The 12,489-nt window shown below is 41.3% G+C and overlaps 2 protein-coding genes across 3 annotated transcripts; both read left to right on the forward strand.

Moving 5' to 3' along the window:
- The first annotated feature begins 771 nt into the window (after window positions 1-771).
- LOC112202866 lies at window positions 772-3,622 on the forward strand. Its single transcript, XM_024343888.2, has 3 exons — window positions 772-1,000; window positions 1,744-1,853; window positions 3,126-3,622. The coding sequence occupies exons 2-3, from the start codon at window positions 1,757-1,759 to the stop codon at window positions 3,344-3,346; spliced, it is 318 nt and encodes a 105-aa protein (XP_024199656.1). The 5' UTR covers window positions 772-1,000; window positions 1,744-1,756; the 3' UTR covers window positions 3,347-3,622.
- A 523-nt stretch (window positions 3,623-4,145) lies between these two features.
- On the forward strand, window positions 4,146-8,733 carry LOC112202867 (protein SUPPRESSOR OF FRI 4). 2 transcript variants are annotated; one of them, XM_024343890.2, is made up of 7 exons: window positions 4,147-4,489; window positions 5,518-5,618; window positions 5,818-5,938; window positions 6,099-6,502; window positions 7,419-7,567; window positions 7,656-7,709; window positions 8,358-8,733. In XM_024343890.2, exons 1-7 carry the CDS (start codon window positions 4,296-4,298, stop codon window positions 8,427-8,429), a joined length of 1,095 nt encoding a protein of 364 aa, XP_024199658.1. In that variant the 5' UTR covers window positions 4,147-4,295; the 3' UTR covers window positions 8,430-8,733. The 2 variants fall into 2 exon arrangements, with proteins under 2 accessions (XP_024199657.1, XP_024199658.1); XM_024343889.2 differs by having other exon boundaries at window positions 4,146-4,489; window positions 7,656-8,733.
- The last annotated feature ends 3,756 nt before the right edge of the window (window positions 8,734-12,489 follow it).

Here is a 12,489-nt window from a genome sequence, read left to right on the forward strand (position 1 = left end):
AGGTGGAATACCTGAAATCTTGACCCAGAAGAAGAGATGATTCATGGAAACCGCAAGAGGATCCTAAGCCCATCATATTGTTGCAGCAAGATAGGAGATCTGCTAAAGTACCATGGCCCTCCACGAATAACCTTATTTCGGTCTCTCTTCAGATCAAAGGTAAACACATACCGGCCTTGCATGCTGGCTTGCACTTTGAAGCCTCCATCAAGGACCCAAATCCGCCGGAAATGGCGTTGAAGGTCTACAGCTTCATATTTCTTCTTCGTTAAAGGTTTGGCTAAAAGAAAAGCTTGAGAGTTGGATATGTTGCCTCCATTGTTTAGGTGTGAGATGTCGACAACGTCAGAGCCCGCAAGAGCGAGCGAAGCAGCAAAGCTTGCAGTAACATCCTCGATGGATGCCATGCTTTCAGTGATGGTAGGTTGGGATGCCGTGAAGAGGAGGCTAGGGTTTGGAATTTGGAAGCAGCTACAGGGAGCGACTAGAGTTTAATGGTCCGCTGATTAAAAGTGAGTCGTGATTGCAATTTCATACAATTTGGGGGTCATTGTCAAAGCATGTCAATGTTATACTTCCCATGTAACATTTTCAGAGATTTTGAAACTCAACTGAAAAATAATTATTTCATCTTTGAATCTAAAGTATGACTACTTCTGTCACTACGGATGCCTGTGCCCGTAATTTTCCCGCAGGCCTATATAGAGATCAGAGTACACTATTGGGCTTGCCCACTACTAGATCTGATGGGGAGCCCAATGCCAAAATTCTCTCTTTTTGGATTTGGCCTCTGAACTCCAGAAGTACAGAGCAATACCAAAAGTGAAGTTGTTGCTTCTGAATTCCAGCTGGAAAAAAAGAAAGAAAGAAGCTTTGCTTCTTCAGAGCTATTTCTCGTGCAGAGTATGCAATTTCTGGGTTGTAGAACAGAGAAGCTCACCATTGACAAGTCAAGTAATTTCTAGGCGACTCAATCTCCGGATCCAGCACGCTCGCCTGGGTATGCTTTCTTTTCCTCTCGAGTGTGCCCACCAATTGTTTGATTAAGTGTCTCTGCGAGTTTTGGTCATTCTGGGCCACTCTCATACTATTCCCCCTTGTTCAAAAACAGTTTAATTTCGAAATTTAGTGTCTAATGTTCACTGGGATTGCTTGTTGAATCAGTCGCGTTGGAAAAGTTTTGGTCTTTACTTGAATATGGATTGATTTCAAGTACTTATCAGAACCCAGTAAAACCCTGTAATTTCTAGTTCACTTAAGCATTGCATAGTAATATTATGATCCGTTTTTGGTCTTCTTGTTTATAGGTATTTGATATGATTATTTGTTCCTAGCTCCAAGTCTAGTGAATACTTGAGAGTTATGATCACTGAGCATAACAATTGTTACTTTGTCATATTTAGGTACAAATAAAGGAACTGATTCTGAGTTTCAGTTTATATATACCGACTTAATTGATTGAATTGAACTATGAATATGTCCTATTAGATGTATCAGTGACTGAAACATGAGGCCGAGATCCTGTGCATGGTTCACAAGAATGATTAATAGCCCTGATAGCAAACTATATATAATCCTGCTCATCGGTTGCTTATGTTAAAGAGCCCAAAATTCATCTGAGTCATCGACTATGAATCTCTCTGTGAAATAGCTCTAATATCATCTTGATTTGTTATTTTTTTGAAAGGGAATCTTGATTTGTTAATATGTTGATATTGATTATTTTTCTTGTTTATTCTATAGATTGGAGATATCAATGGCCGGAGTAATAACAAAGTTCGTTACTGCATCATTGTTTATGTGGACAGTTCCTGTTGCAATATTGTATGGGTATAACAACAATTTGATTCCTGGTAAGACTTTTTTTGTTTTTTTTTTTATCTTGATTCCTGGTAAGACTATTGCATCAAATAATGCAGCTTTTTGTTATCTTCAATTGTCATATGATGATATCTTATTGTTTGTCAGAAACTAGTAGTGCTTCTGATCTGTGTCTATCATACAGTATTAACAAAACTTGGAGTAGCTCTGATAATGTGATTTTTTTTTATCTCTATCAAGTCTTTTGAATCTTGCTTCCAACTAATGTTACCTCCTCTAAGTTCTCATGAAAAGTTGTGATGATTATGATATTTTGTTTCTTTATACTTTTCTACTCCAATAATATTCATGTAGTGAATGTGTTTTGAATGAAGATGATATGCCAAAAGTCCAAACAAGTAACTAGTGTAAAAATACAGTGGTGCCATACTGAGTTAGGATAGTATTCACAATGTTGGCTTTGCTTTTGATAAGAAATTTGTATGATTTTGTATACTGCAATGGAGAGTCTTTTAATGGGATTGGAGATAGGTTTAGATCTTGTTTTGAAGGAATGGATGGCGGTAGGGGTCTGTGGCATATTCGAAAGAAAATGAAGGCTAGTAAAAAAGAGAGGAATGCAAGATATCCTATAAAAGGTAGAGAATAGGAATGCTCAGATTCCCACGTAGGACAATAAGGCATCACAGTTTCTCTAAGAAAGATTCAAAGACTTTTGAAGATAATCTTTGCGACTTATTCTTGACTAAATGAAAGGAGTCTGTTCATATATCTAAGCTAGCTTCTTGTCATTTGACCCTTAGGCTGGAGACTAGTGAAACCAAGGTAACTAACATTTAGAAGTAAAAGCAAAACCCAGTAACGTGAGAAGACCCATTGGCCACAATTGTAGCCTAAGGCACTGCCTCCTTTCGAGGAAGCTGCTCCAATAATATTTGAGAAAGTCACATATGTCTTATCTGATATTGATGAAGAAAATTGCTGCTGTGTATTTTTTTGATTGGTGTAAGCCACAAATCTAATGCCAATTGTTCAGAGATCTGTTCTCATGATGATAAAGACAGAGTTTTAATCAGTTTTTATGGCCCAGGCTGCACTTTCATTCAGAGAAGTGGCCTTTTAGTGGCTACAGGGATCAAATGGATAACTTCTTCACATTTGTTTGTCTTATATATATATATATATATATATATATATATATATATATATAATGTTTTTTTATTTTTTTATGTGATATTTTGCGAGTTATATCCCTAGTTTTTCCTATCGGTTATCTGATCAAGGATGTTATTCATTCGAAACAGGTTCGAGCGACTTGTCTCCCCATACTCTCACTCTGTTGAGTGGATTCCTTGCTGTTGTTTCTGTCAATATAGTTATTGCATTCTATATATATATGGCAATGAAGGAACCTTCGGATAAACATGAGCCTGATCCTGCATTTCTTGCTGAGGCCAAAGCCAGTGTAAACCAGTCTACAGCTGACGCTGGCAGCTCTTCCCAATCCTCCAAGAAAGAAGAGTAAAATGTGGTTTTGCCATTTCCAAATATGCTAGAAAGAGAGCAGAAACTTGGCGAGCATGGTGCAGATTAGATTTAGGATTAAGAATCCATCTGAAAATTCTATGTTGGTTTTCATTCTGTCATCTGCTGTTAAAACTGTGATACGATGTTGATATGAGAACCTTCTCTCTAGATGCCAGATTCCCTTTAGCTTTGAATTAAATGCTAATGTTGGAGGACTTGCACTTGCTTTCTCTTAAACTCGGTCATTAAAATTGTGGCTTCAGGCATTTGTATGTAACAATCTTTCGGACTCCGAGAATTGCAGAACGACAGTAATATGATGGATCAAACTCCAGTGCTAATCAACCTTATAGGCCAAGTTACTCCTATCAATTACATGTTGCAATGCTATCTATCACATTTGTAGTCCACATTTAAGAAAACAATTTGCAGAAGGCCAAGTTTTACAACTGTGACTCCAGAGTTTGCAAGGTAAGACTTTAAGTGATCGCTCAAAAATCACGGCTTAAGATGTGACACGATGTTAAACATGAAATCTGACTTGGTTTAGGAAAGTCGACAACTTTCTCTATCTCAATTCTATATATTTATCTATCAGCCGCCGGTCGTGGAATGCGGACGACAACCCGATAGTGTTTATGACCCGACCCGAGTATCTGTCGGGTCGGGTTACCCTAGTTGGGCCTTAACATGGTCAGAACAGTAACCGAAGACCTAACCTCAATGGGGGTAATAAACAACTTTTACTGTCGGTCAAAAAAGAGAGTAATATAAATACAAGGGAAGCAAAATAAAACAAACCACAGATCCCATTCTGAGAGAGAGAAGAAGGAAAGAAACCCCCGAAAAAACCCAGATACCCAAAAACGCGAGGGAGATAGAGAAAGCGCGAAAGAAGAAGAAGACCCAGAGAGAGAGAGAGAGAGAGAGAGAGGCGAAGGGGCATAATGGGAAAGAAGAAGAAGAGGGTGGCTTCGAAGGTGTGGTGTTACTACTGCGATAGGGAGTTTGACGACGAGAAGATATTGGTGCAGCACCAGAAAGCTAAGCACTTCAAGTGCCATGTCTGCCACAAGAAGCTTTCTACAGCTGGGGGTATGGCCATTCATGTCCTCCAGGTCCACAAAGAGAACGTCACCAAGTATTGCCTTCTATGCCCTTTCTTCTTTCGGTTATCTAAACCCTAATTTTGACTTTGTTGGCTTGCTGATTTTGGCGTGTGAAACTATTGGGTTCATTGATTGTTATGTGAAAAATATGATCTTTTATCAGCTGTTTGTTGTTGGTATCGGATTGGGTCTTCGAAAAATAGTTGAACAAAATTTGGACTTTTGGTCAGTTGTGATTTCTGTAATGGGCATTGGGTGAAATTTTTTTTTTTTTTTTTTAATGATATCGGATTGGAGAGTCTGTGTGTTAGCTGAATTGGTTGAGAGCTTAGTGGTCAGTGGCATTAATTGGCTGCTAAGTTATCCCAAGTGTCTGGGCAAATTTAGGTTTTATTGTTTATTCACTTTGGTAGCTTGATGCTTGGAATTTCAGTGCTAGTGGGATTCCAGGAAAGAATCTATTATACAATTGGGTTTTCTGGTTGTTTTGAAACGGGAATGTGTTATAATCACTAATGAGAGAGCACCCTGAAACTTCAGGAAGATAAATCTGTTGCTAAAGGAATATCTATATTTTATGCTAATATATTTGCTCCCCTGGTTCTGCGTATCTGCAAGAGAACCTTTATGCACAAGGGGGATTATATTATGTGCTTGATGTCACTGTGATGGTAAACTGTGTAAGAGTGCTTGAAATAAATCTTTTATATGTTATGTTTTTTTTTCTGGAAGATATCCCAATGGCTCGGTTTCAAAGCACCAGAACGAAAAAAAGACATGAACTGTAAATTAATGAGGAAAATGCACTCTTTTGTAGGGTAGCTAATTGTTATATAGTCAATTTCCAGTAATATGGGTAGGCCACTCTACAGTTTGCTGTCAGACTGTTTGTGTTTAAACCATTTGCAGTGAATCTTTTTCAGTAGTCTATTGTAGATGATTGGAGATTGTTAAAACATATATAACTCTTTGCCTCAAAATCTTACCATTGATTTTGATCTTTTTGTTTCTTTGATTTCACTCTACTGATACTCTTTCTGGGAAAAACTGTATTTTACAGGGTTCCCAATGCAAAGGCTGGGAGGGAATCGACAGATATTGAAATATATGGGATGCAAGGAATCCCACCTGACGTCTTAGCTGCACATTATGGAGAGGAAGGTAAAGGATCTTTACAAGTGGTTTTTCTTGACTTTGAAATCTCTTTGCATGTGTCGACTTTGAAATCTCTTTGCATGTGTTTTCATTGGAGTTAAAGTCCAATTATACCAAACAAAGTTCATAGACCCTGTAAATTTGTTTGGTTCATTTGCTTGTTTACTTTTTGGAATATATTCTGAAAAATCACGGTAATTTGCAGAAGACGATGCCCCGTCAAAAATGGCTAAAGTGGAAATCCCATCAAATCAGCTTGTTAGCAGTGTGGTGCCAGGTTCATTGGGGACATATCCTCCCCAGCCACCTGTTGGAATGCGGCCAATGTATGTTTTTACTTTTCTGTGAGGTTTTATTGCTTTATATATCTTAATGTTTGGCAAAAGTAGGTCAGCAATTATTTCCTTCTGGAGTAGAATACATGATTATCATATTATAGATTTAGAAACAACTTATCTACATGCTTATGTTCTTTGTTTGCATCAGATACAATTCATCGATCCCAATGCCTCATAACGGTTGGCAAGTTGCACCTCATCCCCAGCCTTGGTATCCACAGCCTCTGGCAGTCTCTGTTCCTCCGCCTTCCGGAATGGGTTATTCACAACAGCCATTGTTTCCTGTGCAGCCACCTCTACCATCAACAACATCCCCTGGACTTCAATCTTCACATGTAACTCCACCTGGACTGCCTGCATCTATGCATCCTGTACCTGTATCACAACCTCTGTTTCCTGTTGTTGGTGTCAATAATTTACCAACTCAAAGTTCTCCATTTTCTGCTCCCATGCTTTCAACAAATAATCCATCAAACCCTCTAGGCTCGATGGATGCACATCAGGGCGCTAGAACTTCGATTCCAAATAGTTACCATGCTTCAAATATTCCAGGTTTGATTTCTTTTTAATGTATTATTTCTACAGTGATTCAAATCTGGTTATGCATTGTTGTTGTTGTTTTTTTTTTTTTCATTTTTGTTCTTTCAAAATAATTCAACCTTTTTGCAATTAAAAATCTCAAAAATTAAAGGGTTTATTTTAAGTAACAACATTAATATATGGAAATAGTTGGTACTTGTATATCTGGGTGGTTTGAGTAGCACTGGCACAGTTTATATGGTATTTTCTCAACTGCATGTGTGTCTGTGTGCGGGATAGGGGTGGGGGTTGACTGTATATCCCACCTTTGGGATGTAAAGCGTAGGAAGGTATTGGTATCTAAATAATTTTATAATTCAAAACTTTTTTATCGAGTCTCTTAAAAATTATTGATACAGGATTCCCGGGTAGAAATAGGATTATAAAGAAAACTTCAAGCTAGTATGTTAGTCAGTAATTTCTTTACCTGTGTGCTAATGGTGTAATGCCAAAGTTGTCTTCTAGTCATAGGTTTCAACAGAATTGGTGTTCTTGCTTTTAGTTTGACATTTCCTTCATCTAGGACAAAGTAATTAGATACGTCAGATCTCTTTATGTTTTTTCTGAGGCTGCTTTGGAGATCTGTTCTGTCAAATCAACAATTTTATGAAAGGTTAGTTTGCACATTGTAGAGGCTAAAGTACATTTTATATCCTATAAAGCCAATCTGTTGTCTTCCTTATTAAGCACCCACTCAATCATGTAACTTATTGACAAATTAGGATAAGCCTGCAACATAATCTTTCCATATGGATTTTCCCTTGCAATGATGCCCTCCAAGTTGCCAAAAATACAGTTCTTCTATTAGCCAGGGACTTGGAATTATTGTTCATTTCTTATTTGTGGGTTCTGTGATTCTGACATGCTCTATGCATCATGGTTGCTACAGGTGGGAACTTCAATAATTCACACTCTTATGCATCTGGTCCAAATACTGGTGGCCCATCAATCGGACCACCCCCTGTAATAGCAAACAAAGCTCCCCAACCAGCCACTAATGAGGTCTATTTAGTTTGGGATGATGAGGCTATGTCCATGGTGAGTTGTTTCATATTTTCTGTATGTTTACTAAAGTTTCCTCTTTACTAGTATTGTTGCTTACTTGTTTAATTTGGTTTTCTTGCAGGAGGAAAGAAGAATGTCCTTAGCGAAGTATCAGGTGCATGATGAAACTACCCAGGTAAGTCATACTACCTCTTTTACTTTTACGGAGTTGGATTTCTCTAACCAGATGGGTAGGCTTTATGTTTCGGCTATTCAGATTAGTTGGTTTACCAATTCTTTCCTGTTTATAAATGTATTTTCTGTATGACTTCGATCTTAAAAATTTGAAAAGAAGAAACATGTGAACCTTTAATCAACCATCTTTCTGCTATTGGTTGGTTGTTTAAACTGCCATTCTCCGGTTTGCACGCAACTGCATCAATCAGTTCAAGTAGGTATTTACATTGTTTTTGTTGTTAGTTAGTAATTACAATTTTGACAAGCTTGCTGCAATGGACTCAAGGTGCTCCAACCTTTACAATGTACTCAGTTAAGTGCGTAATGTACGTATTTGCTCTTTATCTGTTGTTAGTCATTCTCCCTGCTCTCTCTTGGGTTGTGGGGGTTTGAATTAAACCAGATGAAGCCCAACAGAACTTTGCTTAATTGTAGCACCATTACTTTATTTTATCATTGCACAGTGAAATCAGACTTGGCCCAGGTCAGCTTCTTTCACAAAGTTTGACATCTCTTGGATAGGACAAAATCTAAGTATCTCGCTTGCCAAAGTTGATTGTGTCCATTGTTCCTCTCTGATGATCTTTACTATGGTTTTTGTTTTCAGATGAGCTCAATTGATGCAGCCATAGACAGACGGATTTTGGAGAGCAGGCTTGCTGGTCGAATGGCATTTTAGATCAAATGGCAGCTGTTGGAATCTGGTGTTGAGTTATGGTTCATATATCACTGAGTTTGCATGAATTTCAAGAGAAGCTTCCCTGATTCGTCTTACAAGTGACCAGCCATTTAAGTGATCCTGTGTTCTATTTTATTCTTTGCCAGAATATGGGTTAGGGGCAAATTTTTTAAGTTAGCATTCTTTTTTATTTCTCCCTTTTGCTCCTATGGATTTTGTTGTAACTTGTAAGCCTTTTAGATTAGGGTATAATACAAGGATTACATTTTATTTATCTTCAGCTATTCGCTTCTTCAATAGTTTCTATCCAGTTTGTTTAATTACTCAAAGTTTGATACTTCATATCAATGGAATTACAGCCATGGTTGGGTTTCAACAGTTGTTGTCTACTATTGTTTTGAACAAATCATGATGTGATATTGTATTGATGTATTCTGTCCCAAGCTGCACTGAGAAGCAAGGTTAATCCTACTCGAGAGTCTCCGACTCATCCACTCTTTCCACTGATTTACGTAGTGTCTAAACTTTTCACCTATGTAGATTCAACAATCATCTGGACCATTTAATCCTTCACAGTCCTACCGCGTATGTGTCGTCTTAATAGTTGAAATTTACCCATACAAAACTAAATTAAGTTCATTACATTAGAGCGTATGTTCGAGCTAAGGTCACTCTTGAGTCGAGGGCGAACACCCAAACTGTAATCCTAAAAGTAACTTTACCAAAATGTGACTATAAGAACTCAACCAAAATCTGACGTAAAAGAAACAAATAAATCGTCGGAAAATGTCTATTTTTATTAAAAAATTTATCTAGGTTTTTCTAATTTGTCGCATAAATAGGTGGAAGTGTGATGCGACACATACAAGAAAGTAAAGGAAATTGCAGGAAATTGAAAGACAAGGCAAAAATCAAAATGAGTTCATTTCATCCATAAGCCATCAATGGCAAGCGGTACAGATAATATAGGCTACTGGTGACAACTAATGCACTGCTGGCAACCTACATGTGCCATAGGACAACAAAAAGAAATGGGCTAATAAGCATCTACTTGGGCTTGAGGGTTAAATGTTGTAGTGTGTTGTGGTGGCCTCAACAACTGCTCCCCTCTGAAAGAGAGCCTGTCCTCAGGAACTCCGGAAACCGCGCTGCTATGGCGCTGGCGTCTTCCCATGTGGCATCAGATTCTGGCATGCCGGCCCACTGCACCAGCCACGTAGTTATTGAGTGCTTCTTATGGCGGCGAACTCCCATGTCCAGAACCTTAATTGGTTTCCAAAGGATTTCTCCCTTGTCATCGAATTGGGGCAGGGTAGAAGAGAGTGGGGTGTCCTCACCAATTCGCTTCTTGAGCAGCGAGACATGGAAGACAGGGTGTAGCTTGGAGTGTGGTGGAAAGATCGAGACAGTAAGCAACTGCACCAATCTTTGCACTGATTTTGAAAGGGCCATAGTATCTTGCTGAGAGTTTGTTGGATGGTCGTTTGACTAGAGATTTCTGGCGGTATGGGTGTAGTTTTAGGAAAACCCAATCTCCCTCCTTGAATTCTCTTTCAGTTCTTCCTTTATCTGCATGTTGCTTCATTCGATTCTGGAATATTGATGTGGGGGTGGTCAATTAATTTGACCATGCAATAATGGCAGCAGTAAGTGCGATAGTTAATGTAGCCATAAATGCGACGGTTAATGCGACATTTAGCGTGGCAATCATGGCCGCGAATAAGTGACGGTTATTACAGGAGTAAGTGCAGCCTTAATGGCGACTTGCCATCCAAGTCATCGGTATCTTGCCATGCAAGTTTACTTGCAGCTCAAGTTGTAAGTCGCCTATAAAAGGAAAGCAGAACCTCCAGGTATGGCATGGAACTCTAGTCGAGACTTCAATCCTTGACTCAGAAACGTACTGACTTAGGCATCGGAGGGTCTTTTGCAGGTACCCCCTCCTCCTCTATCACACAGACGACAAAGAAGAGACTCCGCTTCTTCGTCAAAACCAAGAAGCGGAGAGAGATTACGAAGAGGAGCTACGGAGAGAGGTTACATAGGGAGTTTACATAGGGAGGTGACAAAGCGGAGAGAGATTACGAAGGGAGGTTACGGAGGGAGCTTGGATAGGGAGGTTACAGAGGGAGTTCGCATAGGGAGGTTACGGAGGGAGCTCGCATAGGGAGGTTACAGAGGGAGCTCGCATAGGGAGGCTACGGAGGGAGCTCGCGCAGGGAGGATACAGAGGGAGGAAGCCAAAGGGAGTCTGCGCTTCGTCAAACATCGAGTCAACGACAAATTGAAACCCCTCGATTATCCCCGGTTCAGCTTCTGCTCCAGTCCGCATTAATTGTTGGGTCAAACTCCTCTACGGAATTTTTCACCTCCAACAAGTGGCGCCGTCTGTGGGAAACACTTTTCCCTAAAAAGTGACGGCGGGAGCTGCACCTCAAGAAATCTCATTTCTGTCACTGAGGACTGGCAGTGACGAAATCGAATCCCCAAACAGCCTTGCCCCGCACCTAATCTAAGATCCAAACTTGCCTCTGAACGACGAGTTGTAAAGGCTGAAGCAGCGGCGAGGCGAGCAAAGGTGCTTGCCAGACCAATGGAGTAACAAACGCGGGAGCCAGAGGAGTCACTAGAGGAGCCAATAGCGGAAGCTTCGGCGGACCTCTCGTTAAGGGGCAGGTGACACATGAATAGAAGAATAACTGGAAGAATTAGTCTAGTACAGGCCAATCCAAGGAAGCATGTGCTGAGGAAAGTGATTGATGAATGTAACCGAGCCAGTCCTCTGGGGCTCGTAGCCGAAATCGAGGGGGATGCCGGTAAGTCTCCATTCAAAGTAACAAATGGGCACCAACCCAGGTAACACCGATCAACATTTAGCAGTTATTCCTATGATTTTCGTTTACAATTGATCTTGAAGTGCAATGGAAGCCAGTGGTGAGAATGACTAAATTATTGTTCGATTAAACTTGTGTGACCTTCTGGACCTCACCCTCGCCGATGATGGACCATGGACCACACCCTCGCTGCAGGCGGGGGTGGGATGGCGTCCCTCACCCCTCGCCGCGGACAGGGGTGGGATGGTGGACCACACCCTCGCTGCAGGCGGGGGTGGGATGGCGTGCCTCACCCTTTGCCGAGGACAGGGGTGGGATGGTGGACCACACCCTCGCTGCAGGGGGGGTGGGATGGCGTGCCTCACCCCTTGCCGCGGGCGGGGTGGGATGATGGACCACACCCTCGCTGCAGGCGGGGGTGGAATGGCGTGCCTCACCCCTCGCCGCGGGCGGGGGTGGGATGATGGACCACAGCGAGGGTGGGATGGCTGGATGGATTTTAAACTTGCAGGATGTAGTGGTTATGCAATTGGTACTACATCCGACCCCCACAGGGAATGGGGGCAATCCCATCCCCGGAAGATGTTAAGAAGCAGTGCGCGGAGGGCAGACCCTTCAATACGACAAGGAAACATCATCGAGGTTGACACCGACGTGCACTCTCGTCGAGATTGACACCGACGCTGAGGTGAGGTTATACAGAAAAATGCCTACGCCGACGTCAAGGTTGACGCCAAGGGCCGAAGACTAGACGCCAACGTCGAGGTCGACACTGAGGTTATTGAGAAAGACGTCACCGACGTCGAGGTCGAGGTTGGCGCTGAGGTGAGGTTATTGAGAGAAATGCCTACGCCGACGACGAGGTTGACGATAAGGGCCGACGACGAGATGCCAATGTCGAGGTAGACACTGAGGTTATTGCGAAAGAATTTGCCGACGTCGAGGTTGACACCGAGGTTATTGAGAAAAACGTCACCGACGTCAAGGTTGGCGCCAACATTAAGGTTGACACCGACGTCAAGGTTAGCGCCTAGGTTATTAGGAGCGACATCATTGACATCGAGGCTGGCATCGTAGTTATTGAGAAGGATGTCACCGACGTCAAGGTTGGTGCCGAGGTTATTGAGGAAAAGTCACCATCGTCGAGGTTGACGCCGCAAACATTAAACAAGACGTCATCGACGCCTACGTCGACGTCGACGTCGTGGTCATTGTGAAGGAGAAGT

Source organism: Rosa chinensis, chromosome 5 (assembly GCF_002994745.2).
Source record: "Rosa chinensis cultivar Old Blush chromosome 5, RchiOBHm-V2, whole genome shotgun sequence".
Lineage (NCBI taxonomy): Eukaryota > Viridiplantae > Streptophyta > Magnoliopsida > Rosales > Rosaceae > Rosa > Rosa chinensis.